General features: G+C 51.1%; 1 protein-coding gene across 2 annotated transcripts in view; it reads left to right on the top strand.

The window, feature by feature from the left end:
- Positions 1-8,799: 8,799 nt before the first annotated feature.
- DGKI (diacylglycerol kinase iota) overlaps positions 8,800-17,440 on the top strand; it is a 143,581-nt gene continuing 134,940 nt past the window's right edge. For both annotated transcript variants that reach the window (XM_029073824.1, XM_039913249.1), the window contains exons 1-3: positions 8,800-8,880; positions 14,474-14,548; positions 16,189-16,245. In XM_029073824.1, the coding sequence (XP_028929657.1) occupies positions 14,531-14,548; positions 16,189-16,245 (75 nt within the window). In that variant the 5' untranslated portion in view covers positions 8,800-8,880; positions 14,474-14,530. The remainder of the gene's footprint in view (positions 8,881-14,473; positions 14,549-16,188; positions 16,246-17,440) is intronic.

The raw sequence follows: 17,440 nt of genomic DNA, 5'->3' as shown, positions 1-17,440 counted from the left end.
GTCCCCTTCCTAGGGTGCCTGCTGTTGATCCCCAAGAATTCCATCCGTGAAAAGTACATGACATCACACACGTGACATGGGGCGCACAGTGTGATCCGATGGTATTCTGAATGCTATTTGGTGAAAAGAGACTAAGTTTGTCCAAATTTTGGAGAGTTCTCTGGTCAGTGTTTAGTAAATCAATCGTATTAATTGAACATTTTCTATGAGCAGAGCACTGTACTGAGCAGAACACTAAGTACTGTACAAAGCGCTCAGGGTTCCCCGCCTCCAGGTCCGCCCTCCTAAATGCCCGTGAACACGGGTGTGCGGCTCAACGGCAGGGAACTGAACATTTAAAAAAAAAAAACACCCCACAAAAAACAGAGAAAGTCAATCTGGTATTTATTGAGCACTACAGAGTACCTCTTGCCTGGAAGGCCTTCCTTCCTCATAGCCAACAAGCAATTACTCTCCCTGGATCTCAAAACCTTACTGAAGGCCCATCTCCCCGTCCCCCTGACTAAGACCTCCTTTCCTCTTCTCCCTCTCGCTTCTGTGACTCCCTGACTCGCTCCCTTTTTCCAACCCCATTCCCAGCCCTGCGGCAGTTACGCCCATATCTTTAATTTATTCCCATTAATGTTGGTCTCCCCCTCTATACTGTAAGCTTGTCGCGGGCAGGGAATGTGTCCGTTATATTGTACCCTCCCATGCGCTTAATGGAATCCTCTGCACACAATAAGCGTTCAGTAAGTACGACTGACATGGTACTAAGCTCTTGAGAGAGTTCAGTACAGTAGAGTTGATATACATGGTCCCTGCCCCTCAAGGAGCTTTTAATCCCGTTCTGGGAAGCAGCATGGCCTAATGGGTTGAGCACTGGCCTGGGAGTCAGAAGGACCTGGGTTCTAATCCTCACTCTGCCACTTGTCCGCTGGGTGACCTTGGGCAAGTCACGTCGCTTCCCTAGGCTTTAGTTACCTCCACCTGTAAAATGGGGATTAAGATCGTGAGTCCCGTGTGGGACAGGGACTCTGTCCAACCCGATTAGCTTGTAGCCGCCCCAGTGCTTAGAACAGTGCTTGACACATAGTGTTTATAAAATATCATCATTATTATTATTGTCTGCCCTACAGGAGAATTGACCAGCTGAGAGCTGGACATACAGGTAGAAAACCTCTCCCTTTCTCGCCCCATCCCTCAGTAGCAAAGCGGGGTCCTGTTGGGTGGCTGCTCACAGGGTTGGGACTGAACACCCCTGAACACCTGCCTGGACCATCCCCTCCCCACAGGGCTAATGTGCTCTCCAAGTGCTTGCTACAGTACTCTGCACACCGAGGACGCTCAATCCATACTATCTATTGATCGATATTGTCCAGTCAAGGCTGTGAGCTGATCAGAAGTGTCAGCGATTTTGCGATAGGCCAACTTCTCTGCTCTGAGCGATCACGGTGGGTCTAGGGAGCTCTCCACCCATCGGGCAGGAGGCTACAGGGGGAAGAGCCTAGGGTGGACGGTCATCCAGGTCAGATTTATTCGGAGAGCCTAATACGGGGTCTAGAGGTCATGGGTTCGAATCCCGGCTCTGCCACTTGTCAGCTGTGTGACTGTGGGCAAGTCGCTTAACTTCTCTGTGCCTCAGTTACCTCATCTGGAAAATGGAGATTAACCGTGAGCCTCACGTGGGACAACCTGATGACCCTGGATCTCCCCCAGCGCTTAGAACAGTGCTCTGCACATAGTAAGCGCTTAACAAATACCAACATTATTCATCCTGGCTTGCCCACTGTGTGATCTTGGGCAAGTCAGTTAACTGCTCTGGGCCTCAGTTTCCTCAGTGTGTTAAAGGGGCTGGAAGAGCTAGTCTCTCTCCTTCTGGACTGTGAGCCCTGTGTGAGGCAGGGTCTGTGTCCGATCTGATTATCCTGTATAGAGCACAGTGCTTGGCACATAGTAAGTAGCAAGTGCTGCTGTCGTCATGATCACCATAGGGATCCCATATTCCTCTCTTCCTCTTCTTCCCAGTATTAGCCCATACCCCCCCCCGCCCCCCCCATTCTTTAGCGGCCTCTCCTGTCTCCACCCAGTTTGAACCTCTTCCAAAGCTCTTTTTTTGGATCAGAAAATGACACCTAGCTATCATATTTGAGTGCTCACTGTGTGCCAAGCACTGCGCAAAACACTTGGGAGAGTACAACGCAACAGTATAACCGACACGGTCCCTGCTGACGACAAGCTTACGGTCTAGAGGACCACTTCCAGTGGGGATATAAGAACTATGCTACAGCCTCTAATTTCCTTTTGGTATTTTTGTGTCTTCCCGCTGCAGGAAAGCGATCTCTCGCTCTGGCCTTCAGCTGCTGGCTCCCGGGCCCTCCCTCAGCCTGCCGGTCTCCAACGGTCCAGTGAAGGAGCCCAAGGCCACCCTAGACTGGAGCGTAGGTGTCGCTTTGGGCTTTTGAATCGAAATTCGACTTCTGGTCAGGTGACTCACTCCTCTTCCGCTCTGCTCGCACCTGGGCCTCTGGCCAGCTCCGTCTCCTGCCTCCCTCCTGTTTTATTTTTCAATCGGCTCGTTGACCGTGATACCCGGAGGCAGCATCAACCCCCTGGGAACAGGTCAAAAGACTACCTTGACGGGGAATAGGTCAAAAACCCCACCCTGCTCCCTCTTGCTCCCAGGCCTGAGGACCAGACTTCATTTTCGGGGCCGACCTTGCCGGCGTGGAGATGGTGGGCAACCTTTGACAACCTTCTCCCTCTCAGTGCCCTCTCACGGCTACGGTGTTGATCTGACAATTGGCGGGTCAGTGCCGTGTTGTCTCCTCTCCCTGACTGGGTTTTGAGCTCCTTGTCTTTCCACTTCCAGATCTGGGTTTTAATCCCGGCTCTGCCAGTTGTTTCCCGTGTGACCTTGGGCGCATGCTTCTCTTTGCCTCAGTTTCTTCATGGGTAAAATGGGGTTTGAGTCCTACTCCCTCCTATCTAGACAGTGAGCTCCATGTGGGACGAGGACTGGGTCCAACCTGGTTATCTAGTGTTTACCCCAGCGCTTAGTACAGTGCTTGGAACATAATACCTTTAATTATTAATTATAATTATTATCCCTTGCCCAGCATCTTCATCAGGAGCCAGGTTTTTTTTTTTAAAGGTACTTGTTAAGTGCTTCCTATGACGCCGAGCTCTGTACTAAGCACCGGAGTAGATGCAGGTTTATCATGTTGGACACAGACCGTGTCCCATAGAAGGCTCACAGTCTTAATCCCCATTTGGCAGATGAGGGAACCAAAACACAGAGAAGATGAGTGACCTGTCCAAGATCACCCAGTGGACAAGTGGCAGAGCCGGAATTAGAATCCAGATCCTTCTGTCTCCTAGGCGGGTGCTCTGTCCATTAGGCCACTCTGCTTTTCTGAACACTTGGTAGGACAGATTGGGTGAGCACCGTTGGCCACCTGACCAGCCCTTCACTCAATTTCAAGCTCTTCAGACTGTTATTGGCTATGACTCCAAGTGGATTCACCCGTAAAAATACCTTCTCTTTGAACGCCTCAACCACCCTCTTGGTTCCCAGGGAATGTGTCTGCCAACTCTGTTGAATCGTACTCTCCCAAGCGCTTCAGGGCCCTTCATCCATTCATTGATTCATTCGCTCTCATTTATTAAGCGCTTACTGTGTGCAGAGCGCTGTACTGAGTGCTTGGGAGAGTACAATGCAACAACGAAGAGTGACAATTCCTGTCCACAAAGAGCTCAGAAGCGCTCAATAAATACCGCTGATTGATTTCCCCCCGGCAACGTGGGGCACTCAGTCACTTAGGAAGACCTCTCCAGGGGCCGGGTCACCAAAGGAGTTTGCATTTCAGGTTGTAGGTCATAACCTCTCACCTCACTAGCCACCTCCAGGCTGCTGCCCCCTGGTAAAAGTCGAGCTCAGCCACTAGAGGAGGAAAAGTGGCTCAGCCAGTCCCCTGAGTTGGGAATGATGTGCCCCGGGGGGAGAAGGGGTTAACCAGTTGAAAACTCTGCCCGTTGTCCGCTAACTTGGACCTCCTGGTAAACGTCAGTGCTCCAAGCCCCAGGTCACTGGGGATGGAATTAAGGCTTTGAGCGGTGGCAGTTTGCAATGCTATCACAGGGTGTGAAGAAGATGATTTTCCTCTCCTTCCCCACTGTTTTTTAATTTCCTCCTCTCAGACTCTCTCCCTCAGAAACCACATGGATCTCCAGGCTCTGGCTGGGGCCGGAGGCTCTTCCCCGAGGCGGGCTGGTTTGAAACCACCCTCCACCTGATACTCTTCTCACCCGCTTGAGTTCAGGGGTCTGGAAGTGACCCAAGATCACCCCAGCCCCCAATCCCAACCCGCACCAGACCCTCAGTTTGATCCAACCCTCCGCCCTTTCCTCTTCCTCCTCTCCCTCAACTCTTTCCCTCCCTTTTCCGGCCTCAGCCACCCGCAGATGAGCTCCCTCCCGAGCGGGAAGGAAGACATCGGGGTTCGGACGGGGCCGCCCTCGCTGTTTCGGCAGCGGGTCTGGGGACGGAGCGCTCCGGGGCTGGCGGCCCTTTAAACTGGGGCATGGAACTAGGCCGTCTTATCTTAGAAAGCCGAAGGAAACACCCCCGGGCAGGTGACCCCGATGGCTTGCTCGGATAAGGGAACCGCATTCCCGTTGGGTTCCGCCGGTTCTGTTCCGGGAAGAAGCAGTGTGCCCTACTGGATAAGACCAGAGGCCTGGGAATCAGAAGGATCTGGATTCTAATCCCTGCTCTGGCACTTGTCTGCTCTGTGACCTTGTCACTTCACTCCTCTGTGCCTCATCTGTAAAATGGGGGTAACACTGTGAGCCCCAAGTGGGTCGTGGATTTTGTCCAATCTGATTGTCGCTGCTGACCCCTGTCTTTGGCCTGGAACGCCCTCCCTCCTCAAATCTGATAGATAATTACTCTCCCACCCTTCAAAGCCTTATTGAAGGCACATCTCCTCCAAGAGGCCTTCCCTGACTAAGCCCTCCTTTCCTCTTCCATTTACTTCTGCATCGCCCTGACTCGCTCCCTTTATTCATCCCCTCTCCCAGCCCCATAGCACTTATGTACACATCTGTCACTTATTTATATTCCTGTCTCCCTCTCTAGACTGTAAGCTCGTTATGGGCAAGGAATGTGTCGGCTTACTGCTATATTGTACTCTCCAAATCATATGTTCGCTCTGCGCACAGCGCTCAATAAATATGAAGCAGAGAAGTATCATGGCGTAGTGGATAGAGCGTGGGCCTGGGAGTCGGAAGGTTCTAATCCCAGCTCTGCCACTTGTCTGCTGGTTGACCTTGGGCAAGTCACTTTACTTCTCTGGGCCTCAGTTACCTCATCTGTAAAATGGGGATTAAGACTCTGAGCCCCATGTGGGACAACCTGACTACCTTGTATCTCCCCCGGTGCTTAAAGCAGTGAATAGTAAATGCTTAACAAATGCCTTAATTATTATTATGAATGAATAATGACTGAATGAAGACCCCAGGGCTTAGTACAGTGCCTGGCATATAGGAAGTGTCTAACAAATACCATTAATTAACAAGAAGAAAAAAAACCATCTGGTTTCCCGGGGTCTGAGCTGCCTCCTCAAGCATCTCACTCTCTTGTTCCTTCTCCGTCTGCCTCGTTTCCCTCCGGGATGGGGTTTGCTCCTCTCCTGGACCCCAGCTTGGGTCACCCCAGGTACCATTCAAGTCTACTAGCAGGGGCCCAAGAAAGCCTAGTGAACACTGAACTCAATAATGATAATACTAATAACAACTATGGTTTTTAAGTGCTTGCTCTGTGCTAAGCACTGGGGAAGATACAAGATAATCATTTTAGGCAGGGAACGTGTCTACCAACTCTGCCTCCCAAGTGCTTAGCGCAGGGCTCCGCACACAATACATGCTTAATAAATATGATCGATAAATCGGAAGCTGTCTCGGCCCCAGTGAGGTGCTCAATGTATGAGGGAGGGAGAACTGGTATTGAATCCCCATTTTTACTGATGAGGAAACTGAGGCCCCGAGCAGCAGGTGACTTGGCCAAGGTCACACCTAGATAAGCGGTGGGGTTGGGATTAGAACCCAGGCTTCCTGACTTCGAGCCCTGCGGTCTTTTCACTAGCTCAGCTCTGGTGGGAGACTCTCTCATCAGGCGTGCCCCTTCCCCTGCCACCGATCTGCCTCAGTCTTCATGAGATCCTTTCTCTCCCCCAGGAACCCTTCCTGGACATCCCCCAGAGGTAGTTTTGGGGGAGCAAGAGTCAGAGGGGTTCCTGGGGGCTCCTCCTCTCCAGAGAGGGCATGGCGGGGAGAATCGATCCTCTCGATCCCACGGGTCTGCGGCTCTCCACTCCATCCCAATCTTTCCGGCTGCTCTTTCAGCCTTCACCTTGACCTCCCTCCAACCTTTTTACTCTCTGCCCCAGCTTCTGGTGCTTTTCCGAGCCTTTCCTATCTTCCTCCTCTGGTCTCTGCCCCTCAACCACTTCAACTGGTTTTCTTCCAATACTCGCATTAGTGGCCTCGGTTTGACGTCATCCAAGACATTTCCGCTTCTGATCCTCTTTCTCCTTTTTTTTTTTTTTGCCTTCCTGTGGTATCTTACTTCACCTCTCCAATATTTTACCGTCTGAAGTCTTTAAAAAGTTTCTAGTCCAGTGTATACTTCGGGAGATTGTCCTCATGAATCATCAGTGGTATTTATTGAGCACTTACTAGGCTAAGCGCTTGGGAACGTTCAATACGGCGGGGTGGGGGCACCATGGCAGCGAGCTTCAGGCCAAACTGATGGCCTCGATCGATCAGTAGTATTTACCGAGGGCTTATTCTTGTGCTTAGCACTGAATGAAATGGTTGAAGTGGTGTTAGTAGACAGCCCCTGCCCTAGGGCATTTTTCAATCTAGAGAGGAGAGCGGCCCAAGCACATTCAACAGCGGTTTGGGTATCTTGCTGTCCTCTCTTCTCCTCGGTAGGTTTATTGGTGGGAATGTGGGAGGAGAATGGATGTCGAGGAGAATTGTGGTATCTCGTTGTGAGGAGGGAATGTCACTGCTTTTTGTTGTGTTGTACTTTCCCAAGCTCTTAGTACAGTGCTCTGCACACAGTAAGCACTCAATAAATATGATTGAATGAATGAGTTTAAGCACTTTATATGTGCCAAGCACTGCCCTAAGCTTTAGGATAAATACAAGGTAAGAACAGGCAAGTCCCTGTCCCATATGGGGCTCAGAGACTAAGCGGGAGGGATGACGGGTATTGACTTTCCATTCTGCAGAAAAGAAATGTGAACGTGCCAACTCTGTTATATTGTTCTCTCCCAAGTGCTTAATATGGTGCTCTGCATACAGCAAGCTCTCAATAAATATGATTGATTGATCTGGTGTCTGACACAGAAAAATGAAGTGACCTGCCCAAGATCGCCCGGCAGACGAGTGACGGAGCCGGGGTTAGAACCCAGGTTCTCTAAATCCCGGGCCTCTTTCCGCTAGGTCCCCCTGATTTTGTTGCCAGCAGCACTTCCGGAGGTGGTTAGAGGGCACGAAGGGGTATGGTCAGAATGGCTACTGGGAGCCTCCATGCCAGCTGGTTGGAGGGAAGGGGGAGCTCAGAAAACTGTCTTTTCTGTAACTGGTTCAAGAAAACCTGGATATCTGCTGGATCACGCCCTGGGGGCTACCACCTTCCCCTTGTCATTCACCTGCACCAATTGACTCCTCTCTCTCTCTCTTTCAGCCCACACATTGTCAGTCACCAAATCGATCAATCTTATTTATTGAGAGCTTGCTGTGTGCAGAGCACCATATTAAGCGCTCGGGAGAGTACAATATAACAGAGTTGGCATGTTCACAGTGAGCTTACAGGCTTCCTGCTGGATCTTTCTTGCCCGGGACCAGACCTGTCGGGGGCAGATAGGAGCCCGACAGGATTAACAGGAAGGTCCTAGGACCTGGGCTTGCTACCAGGCTGAGGGTTCCCTTGGGTAGGGCTCCTGGGGTCGTGTTAGAATGGGATGGCTCTTTGAGGCACAGGAACTGGCTTTGTGCCCGGGAAGAAGGCTGTCTGCTGGTGCCCAGGTGCCCCCCCCCCCCCCAAAAGTCACTGGCCTCTGCCCCGGTCCTGAGAACCAGGAAGGTGAAAAGTGTTTTTGAGGTTACTCCCCAGGAGTGATTTGTCACTCCACATAAATTTAGTTGACATTAAGCCAATGTGCCAATCACTGGGCTATGCCTTGAGATAGATAAACGATGATCAGATCAGACACGGTCCCTGTCCCACAAAGGGCTTGCCGCATAAGAGAAAGGGAAAGCAGCAGTCTTATCCCCATTTTGCAGATGAGGAAACTGAGGTCCAGAGAGTTTGAAGTGTCCCAGGCTGCTCCTGATCTCCACTGTCCACTCCATCCTGACCCTCCCGTAGCTCGCTGTCGACCGGTGGCTTAGCCTGCTACCTACTCCCCGAATCTGGGTGGGGGCGACTCCACGACGGTTTCAGCAAAAGGCCAGGGAGCCCTCGGACCGGACTCGCGCCAACGGTTTCGGCTCCGCCAGAGACGGAGGCCCGGGCTGGCACCCTGTCCCCTCTGATCTCCCCGACAAATGTCTCCCCCAAAGCGAAGAACCAAGTTGTCTCCCCCTCTAGACTGAGTTGGTTGTGGGCAGGGATGTGTCTGACTGTTGTACTGTCCCAAGCGCTTAGTACAGTGCTTTGCACCCAGTAAACAATAAATACTGTTGAACCAACGAATGAATGAACCGAGTTGACGTCTCGTCTCGGCCCCGCAGGAGAATGCCGTGAATGGAGAGCACCTATGGCTGGAGACCAATGTCTCAGGAGATCTCTGCTACCTGGGCGAGGAGAGCTGCCAGGTCAAATTTGCGGTGAGTTTCACCCTCCGCCCTCTTGACCTCTTTTGACCCTCGCTGAAGACGGAAACCTGATTAAGCCCTCCTTTCCTCTTCTGCATCACCTTGACTTGCTTCCTTTATTCGTCCCCACAGCACTGATGTGCACATCTGTAATTGATTTATTTGCGTTAATGTCTGTCTTCCTCTCTAGACTGTAAGCTCGTTGTGGGCAGGGAACGCGCCTGCTCATTGTTGCGTTGTACTCTCCCAAGCGCTTAGGACAGTGCTCTGCACACGGTAAGAGCTCCATAAATATGATTAGATGAATGAACCCTGAACGTTCTACCTTGTCCCGGGGCCCGATGAGGTAGGGAAGGGGGATGTTCAGGGGTAGCTCAGTGGACAGGCCCAAAGGGGCCTGAAAGAGAGCACTTAGTACAGTGTCTGGGATGTAGTAAGTGCTTAAATACCATTTAAAAAAAAAAGAGAGAGAGAAGATGACTGTTTCAGCCCTTTCAGTAGCATTTATCGAGTGCTTACTGTGCGCGGAGCACTGTGTTAAGTGCTGGAGAGGGCACGGTACAGTAGAGGGCAAGTCACTTAACTTCTCTGTGCCTCAGTTCCCTCATCTGTAAAATGGGGATGAAGACCGTGAGCCCCACGTGGGACAACCTGCTTCCCCTGTGTCTACCCCAGCGCTTAGAACGGTGGTCGGCACATAGTAAGCGCTTAACAAATACCAACATTATTATTATTAGAGTAGGTAGACCTGATCCCTCCTATTAAAGAACTTCATTCATTTAGTAGTATTTATTGAGCGCTTACTATGTGCAGAGCACTGTACTAAGCGCTTGGAATGTACAATTGGGCAACAGATAGAGACGATCCCTGCCCAGTGATGGGCTCATAGCAGCGTGGCTCAGTGGAAAGAGGTCATGGGTTCGTATCCCAGCTCTGCCACTTGTGGCAAGCCACTTCACTTCTCTGTGCCTCAGTTCCCTCATCTGTAAAATGGGGATTAACTGTGAGCCTCAAGTGGGACAACCTGATGACCCTGTATGTACCCCAGCGCTTAGAACAGTGCTCTGCACATAGTAAGTGTTTAACAAATACCAACATTATTAACGGGGCTGTGCTTACAACCCTCTTCTCTCCACAGCCCATAAATCCATCCCTTTCTCTCTGCAGAGCACTGTCCTGTGGACAGGAGAGTACAGTAGGGATCATGGCAGGGATCATGTCTAGCAGATGTATTGAATTCTTCCAGTGCTTTGCACGCAGCAAGTGCTTCGTAAATACCACTGATATGAAATGCTTAACGGATGACATTCTTACCATGTGCACAAGCACTTTATTCTGATATGCAGCCTACTGGCCCCAAGCAGGCCTCCTGCTGTAGGCCGGTAGCTCTCTGATTCCCTAACAAGCAGGGTAGGATTTTGATTGCACGCTTTATTCGCTCCCCAGCTCTTATTCATTCAGTAGTATTTATGGAGCGCTTACTATGTGCAGAGCACTGGGCTAAGCGCTTGGAATGTACAAATCGGTGACAGATAGAGACAGTCCCTGCCCTTTGACGGGCTTACAGTCTAATCGACGGGCTCTTGTGGACATATCCACAATTTATTTTAATGTTCTGCTTCCCCTTCTGGACTCTAAGCTCCTTGTGGGCAGGGAGCTCGTCTACCAACTCTGTTATGTCGTCGTTCCCCGAGTGTTTAGTACAGTGCTCTGCACACAGTAAGTGCTCAGTAAATACCTCGCAGATTGACCTGGCTGTGCTCACTGGACGGCTCTGAGGGACCACCAGCCTGTTCTGCGTTTTTTGTTTTGTTTTTTGGTTTTTCTGTCCTGGTGTCTCACTCTCCCGCTTCTGTGCCAGAACCCCCTGAGGGATTGTGTGAGCGCGTGTGTGTGACTTGACAAGGACACTCTTTGGCATAAGCCTTACGTGTCCCGAAAAATTAATGTCACGGTTAAAGCTTCCAAGTTGTGTCCTCTAAATAATAGAGCGCTTCCTCTGTCTCTCACCTTGGGTCGGGAAAAGAGAAGGATGTGAATGGGGGCTACAGAGATAATGGGTCTGGATTTTCCACTTTGTTCCAGAAGCCTCAGTGTCCTTTCTGATCCCCTTGTACATCCAGCCCAGTTTGGAAATGATCACGCGTCACGAGACCGCTCAGCCCCGAATGCATTCGGCCCTTCCCTTCCCGTGGGCTGGGAGCAGGCCACGTGGATCAGCCGCATCTGACGACATCCCCGAGCGGTGCAGGGAGAGCGGGGTGGGATCATCCCCGTAATAGGAATAATGATGGCACTGAGTGTTTACTATGTGCCAAGCTCTGAGCTACATGCTGGGGTAGATGAAAGATAATCAGGTCTGACACAGTCACTGTCCCTCCCAGGGCACTCAGTCTAAGAGGGAGGGAGAATCCTACTTTACAGATAAGGAAACTGAAGCCCAGAAAAGGTAAGTGACTTGCCCAAGGTCACGCAGCAGGCAGAGGGCAGAGCCAGGACTAGGACTTGGGGGGGGGGGGGTCTCATGATTCCGAATCCCGTGTCCTCTCCGCTGCCTCCACATATTTTGGATGAGGAAACTAAGGCACTGGCCACTAACGTGAATTGCCGGAAGTGTCCTCGGTGAGCAGATGTACAGAGGGCGAGCACGGAGAGTCGGAGCGGACCCCCACCTGCTGTTAACATCTCTAACCTCACTCTCAGCCTCGTTTTTCAGTTCAAGAGAAGGGGGTTGGAAACTGGCAGTGAGCTCGGTTTGCTTTGAGAAAGGACGTTGGGCTCTTGGACAGATGGCGGTACCCCCAGGGTACACCTTGTGCGGGCCTCATTGGTTTAAGGATACGCTCGATCGACAGGTGACGGCTGGAGGTGCTGGCTGTCTTGTCTACCCCGAGTTCACCCTACTGCCGATCTGCCTGCCTGGATATTGGGGTGGGCTGGGCTTCGGGCTGGCAGCGTGGACTGTGAAAGTGTCAGAGGTGGTCCTGCTGATATCCACGGTGGTCCTCTTTGCCGAGAGTGGTTGAGAATATCCGGCAGACTGGTTAGGTGCCAAAAATCAGGCTTACCTGGTACGGAATCTGGGTTGGAAAGGCCTTGGCCACTGAAATATCCAGTTGGAAAGCTAAGCTTTCCTGGCCAGGGCAAGCTCAGTGAGACAGCGAAGAAGCAGTGTGGCTTGATGGATGGAGAAAGGGCCTGGGAGTCAGAAGAACCTGAGTTCTAATTCCAGCTTCCCTTGTCTGCTGGGTGACCTTAGGCAAGTCATTTAACATCTCTGTGCCTCAGTTCCCTCATCTGTAAAATGGGGACCAAGACAATGAGCCCCATGTGGGATAAGGGACTGTCCAGCCTGATGAGCTGGTATCTCCCCCACTGCTTACTCCAGCGCCTGGCACACAGTAAGCACTCACACAAACATCAGTTAAAACACAAAAGCTGACCTACTGCCCAGAGCAGCTGAATTTTGGGAAACATCGGGACCTTGCTCTCTCTTCCTTCCCTCCCGTCAGAGCTGGCTTTGGATATTGCCTTTTCATCCATTTGGGTGGTATGAAAATGCCCAAATGATCGGGTGAATCTGCCCTGCTTGTAGTCCCCAGCCCTGACTGGAGATAGTTCTCTATAAGATAGCAAGCTCCTTGAGGGCAGAGACTATGTCTGGTGGGCTGGAGCGGGACCCTCGGAGGCCGCCCGCCCCTACTATCCCAAATTCCTCTTCTTGGGCAAGAAGCCCCTTTGAGTAGCTGGTAAGTGCTTACTCTGCTGAACGGTTGAGGATTTCTATTTATAGCTTCTGCATCTAATCCTCCGGTGCCCTTTCCAGGGAAAAACGGAAGGAAAGGAGGATTTCTGTAAAGAGGAGGAGGGAGCACCTGGCAAGACCTCAAGAGAACAGGTGGAGCTGGCCCTGGGGCCTAAAAAACCCTAAGCTCATTGTGGGCAGGGAACACGTCTACCAACTCTGTTAGTACAGTTCTCCGCCCGCAGTAAGCACTCAGCACATAAAATTGATTGATCATCGCCTCCATCTTTTCTCTGTTAACTCCCACTGCCCAGATTGGTCTGTGCCTCTGTGCCTGGACCCCTGAGAGGTGGGCAATGCCCTGTCACCCCAGAGAGACCTTGCTCTTGGCCTCTGAGAGCCCAGGTGAGCTAAGCCGCGGTCACGTTGGGTGTCGGGGGGCCACCGACCCCGGGGTTTTGCGGAGAAGGCTCACTGTGCTGGACATCTCAGGGCTAGGGTGGCCATCCTTCTGGTTTTATACTGGACAGTCCAGTGCACATCGTACGTACCCCCAGCGAATCCCACAGTTATCGCTATTTCCCTATTAATTTGATCCCTCTCCTTTTAACCAGCTTTGGGATAATCCAGGGATTCCTGCTTCCACTTAGACTGATGATTGAGGCTCCAAGATGGCCATCACAACAGAAATAATATCATGTATTTATATAATGCCTGTCTCCACGGTGCTCTTAGTACTTAGGAAATCCTAGAAGAATTAGCGCGTAATCAGATTTAGAGAAATGGAGATTTAAATAAATGGGCAGCTCTCACAGGCTGTGGATTCATCAGTGATGTTGAGAGATAAAGAATCCCTTTGCAGCCTTTAAGCCCTGGGGTGGGCAATTGCTCCAATATTCCAATTAAATCTTTTTCCTGGAAATTTTAAAGGCAAAGATTCCTTCAAATCCCCCCAGAAAGGGAAAGCATGCAAACGAAGAGGACTTCCAGTCCACGAGCATATATTCAAATTCCAAGCAGATGAGCATCATTAAGTGTTGGCTGCGGACTCCCTAATTTGCAGGGAGCAGGGTGGACAGAAGTCGAGGTCTTTGGCTCGCACAGTCCTTCCTGAGCTTTTCAGCTTGGCTGAAACAACAACAGAAGTGCTCAATCAGTCATTTTTCCATTCTAGTTCTTTCCACCAGGAAGACCCCCACTAAGTCCGGTTGGGGTCGGGGGTGAGGCAGAAGGGGTCTCCACTGGGGGATGTATCCGGGCACACGAAACAGTTGGTGGGGCTCCAAGGTAGCAATGTCTATAAATCTCTGGTGTGTGGTTCGCATATATCGACACGGTTCTAGCTGTTGGCCTCCTGGTACTTTTCAAGTTCCTTTTCTTGTTTCTGCCTCCCTGGAGGAGGCATGGGACCCCGAGGAAGAATTCTGGTTATTTTGCACAGGTACCGCCGGGCCGGAAAGCCCCTCCTCCTGCTCTGACCTGTGAATTCCCTGTGGGTAGAGAAGGTGTTTCCCAGCTTGCTTAGTACAGTGTTCTGTACCCAGTAAGTGCTCAATAAATACTACTGTTTATTATTCATCAGCTTTGTGAGTCTGCCTCCCCAACCTGTCATACTTCTGGACACTTTTGGCAAATGTCGAACCCAGAATTCTTTTGGCTTTGAATTGCCACTCAACATTTGCGGCCAGACGCGAACCTTCGCCTCCCCACCGGGATATCGGTCTGTGGAATTTGCCAGAAGTCCGTCGGCCTAGGTTTTAGCCAAGTGGGGAGGGTGTCCTCTTGAACTTGCATAGGTGCTGAATGAGCTCTCTCCAGTGAATGAGCCTCCGGTAATTGCTTTTTCAAAATTAATTGTAGAAATCTGCCCTCCGGAGGAAGTGTGCGGTGTGTAAAATTGTGGTCCACGCAGCCTGCATGGAGCAGCTGGAAAAGGTAAGGCAGCGCCACTGTGGGGTCATTCCTCTGTAGCACTCGCTCAAACTTCCAGAGATCCGTGATCTTAAGAACAGTCCCGTTTGGTCCCGTTTTCTCCGCTTCAAGCGTATGCGTGTGATTGTGGGGGGGAGGCCCGATTGATCCTCTCCCTCGACGGATGTAAGAACACCAGCAGCGCCCTTCCGATCCTCCTGGCCCAGGGTTCGATCGCCAGCGGTGGCGGCAGGTATCCTGAGAAGCAGTTCGGCCAACCGGATAGACGTGGGTCTGCCCCTTTTCCAGTCCCGGTTCTGCCCCTTTTCCGTTAGTAACTCATTATGGACATCTCGCCAATGAATTCGTTCACATCCCGCTTTGACGGTTTCTGATCTGACGGCTTTGGCCTTCTCGGCCCCCTGAAGGAACACGTCTTCCCAAGTTACCTGAGGAAAATGGGGCAGCCAGAGAGTCTGCCTCTCACCCGTGAATTAGTTCAAATCCTGCTTGGACAAACTGCTGGCTTTGGCCTTCGTGGTCTCCTGAGGAAACACGTCCTCTGTGGTTAACTCAGGGAAATGGGGCAGCCGGAGAGTGTGTGGGGACAGAAGACTTGGGGGATTCGTTTTCCCTCTTCCTGCTCAGGTACAGGTGACCCTGTCACTCAGCTTCAGGGCTTTCCATGTGTGGATGGCCAGGGATTCCTTTTGACTTTTACCTGCCCCTGTGGGGGCTGCAGAAGAGGATGCTGGACTGGCCCACCTACGAATTTCCCTTTGTCAAAACGCTCCTGTCAGCTTCACGTGGGGTGCTAATGGGGCCCCTGTGCCTCGCCATTGTGGGGCAGATCAAAGTCTGTGGATGCCGGCTCAGACCCTTTGGTTCTAGATAAGGAACACTTTCCACCAGGGTGGGTTGCTTGCCCAGTGAAGATGATTTCCGGGGACCCATCGCTGATCATTACGCTCCCTTCGCTTTCAGAACTTAGATTTGCACCTTTTATTCACCCCTTCCTCAGCTCCACGGCACTTATATTCATAGGTCTAATTTATTTGTCTACATTGATGACTGTCTCCCCCTCTAAACAGTGAGCTTGTTGTGGGCAGGGAAGGTATGTACCGACTCTGTTATACTGTGCTCTCCCAAGCGCTTAGTACAGTGCTATGCACCCAGTAAGCGCTTAATAAATAGGATTGATTCAGAAAGTTCTTCTCTCTCACTCTCCAGCCATTCTCTCTGCTCCCTGTGCATATTGGCTCTCAATATGGATCGCTTCAGTTCTCGACTTATTTAAGTATCCCTTTTTGTGTTTTTACACTTAATGTTCGCGGACCTGGTGCTGTTTTCTCTTTTGCCTTCTTGTCTCTCTCTTTTCAAATGAAACTCAGAACCACTGTCTCCTTGAGAGCAGTGTGCCCTACTGGTCTGTCCTCAGGAGCTGACTCCTGGTTTTCAGCTGGAATACGGGGTTATCCAAGACTTTGTTTTACCATAACTTTTAAAAAGTTTCCTCTGTCCTTCTCGCTTATGGTTACCCAATGTCAGCTCACCAGGAAACAGCTATTTGGGTATCCCGCTGTTACTTGTTCTTTGTTCAAGTAAAACTAACCGGCTTTCACTATTTTTTCCCCGTTTTTTTTTTTTTTTTTTTTAAATTACAGATTAATTTCAGGTGCAAACCCACATTCCGGGAAGGGGGATCCAGATCTCCGAGAGAGGTGAGTAGCTCAGAGCCCAGCTCAAAATATCCCTTTTGCCTGTCCACCGGGGCTCCCTGAGATCTGAATGTCTTGGCCCTGCCTGATACATGCTGCAGGAAGTGGACCCGGGTGGCCAGATCAAGTGGAATGGAGCCTTTTTTTCTTTTTCAGTCATTGTGTTTAGTTGCTCCGGGCAAGCCGCACAAACAGAAAACCAAAAGTGGATTCTGAAGGCATGAGGGATCTGATTGGGCTGGCGCATCAGAGCAAATGGGACTGGGTAATTAAAAAAAAAACCCTCCACTTGGTGTTGTGCGTACCACCCACTTACAAAACACCCCTGTCCACCTGCTTGCTCGTTGCATTTCGAGGGACGAGAAAATGCACATGACACCAGCCAAGCCATTAGCTCTGTACTAAACTCCTCTGCATAGATTCTCGGTCCTAAAGTCTCAGAATCAGGGTCCATCTGCCGTTCCCGACAGGAGACTCCATCTTCATCACAGGCTCCTCCCGCCATCCCCCAGTAGCCCGTTTCAGTCAGTCCGAGGGAAAGACACACCCTTTTATAGTCCTCCTTTCCATCCCGCCTCAAGCTTGCTCTTTATGTCGCCAGTTTACCCAAGTGTGCTGTCTAGCCTTCGTGTCTCCCTGAGCACTGGGAATTTCACACCGACTAGAGCCCGGAGGTGACAAAATGATGGTAAAGGGAAGACGCTGTGCCGTCCTGAACACCCCATGCCACACCCGCCTGCAGTCAACCCAGCTCGTCGACACACAGTTGTCTGGGAGCGTTCCCTTCTCGGTTATGTTTATCTTTGTCCTTCTAATGACTGAAGGGGTAGGGGAAATGGAGGGTGATGCATCAGCCTCAGTGGAAAAGTCTGGATGTGGTTTTTAACCTGCACTGAAGCCTTCCGGGAAAACGCGTCTTCTGCTTCTGAGAAACAAGACTCTCAGAGGTTACTTTATCGAATGCTGAAAACAAGCATCTGACTGTCTGACCCGGATTCTTGTTGGCCAGTCTCGGGATTGTTAGAAAAATGTTCCGATATCCTGGCATTGGGAGCCACCTGGCACCTGACTCAGCCGCTCCTTCGCTTGTTGGATACTTGGGCCTCTGCCGGGCCGGAGCACGCTCGGTTCAGGCTTCGGTATTCTGGGATTTTCATGTGGAACATTCCAGACTGAGAACCCCTTTGCTGCCACTGGG

This window comes from Ornithorhynchus anatinus, chromosome 10 (genome assembly GCF_004115215.2).
Source record: "Ornithorhynchus anatinus isolate Pmale09 chromosome 10, mOrnAna1.pri.v4, whole genome shotgun sequence".
Classification (NCBI taxonomy): domain Eukaryota; kingdom Metazoa; phylum Chordata; class Mammalia; order Monotremata; family Ornithorhynchidae; genus Ornithorhynchus; species Ornithorhynchus anatinus.
The sequence above is the reverse complement of the archived record's forward strand: the minus strand, read 5'-3'. Positions and strand labels throughout refer to the sequence as shown.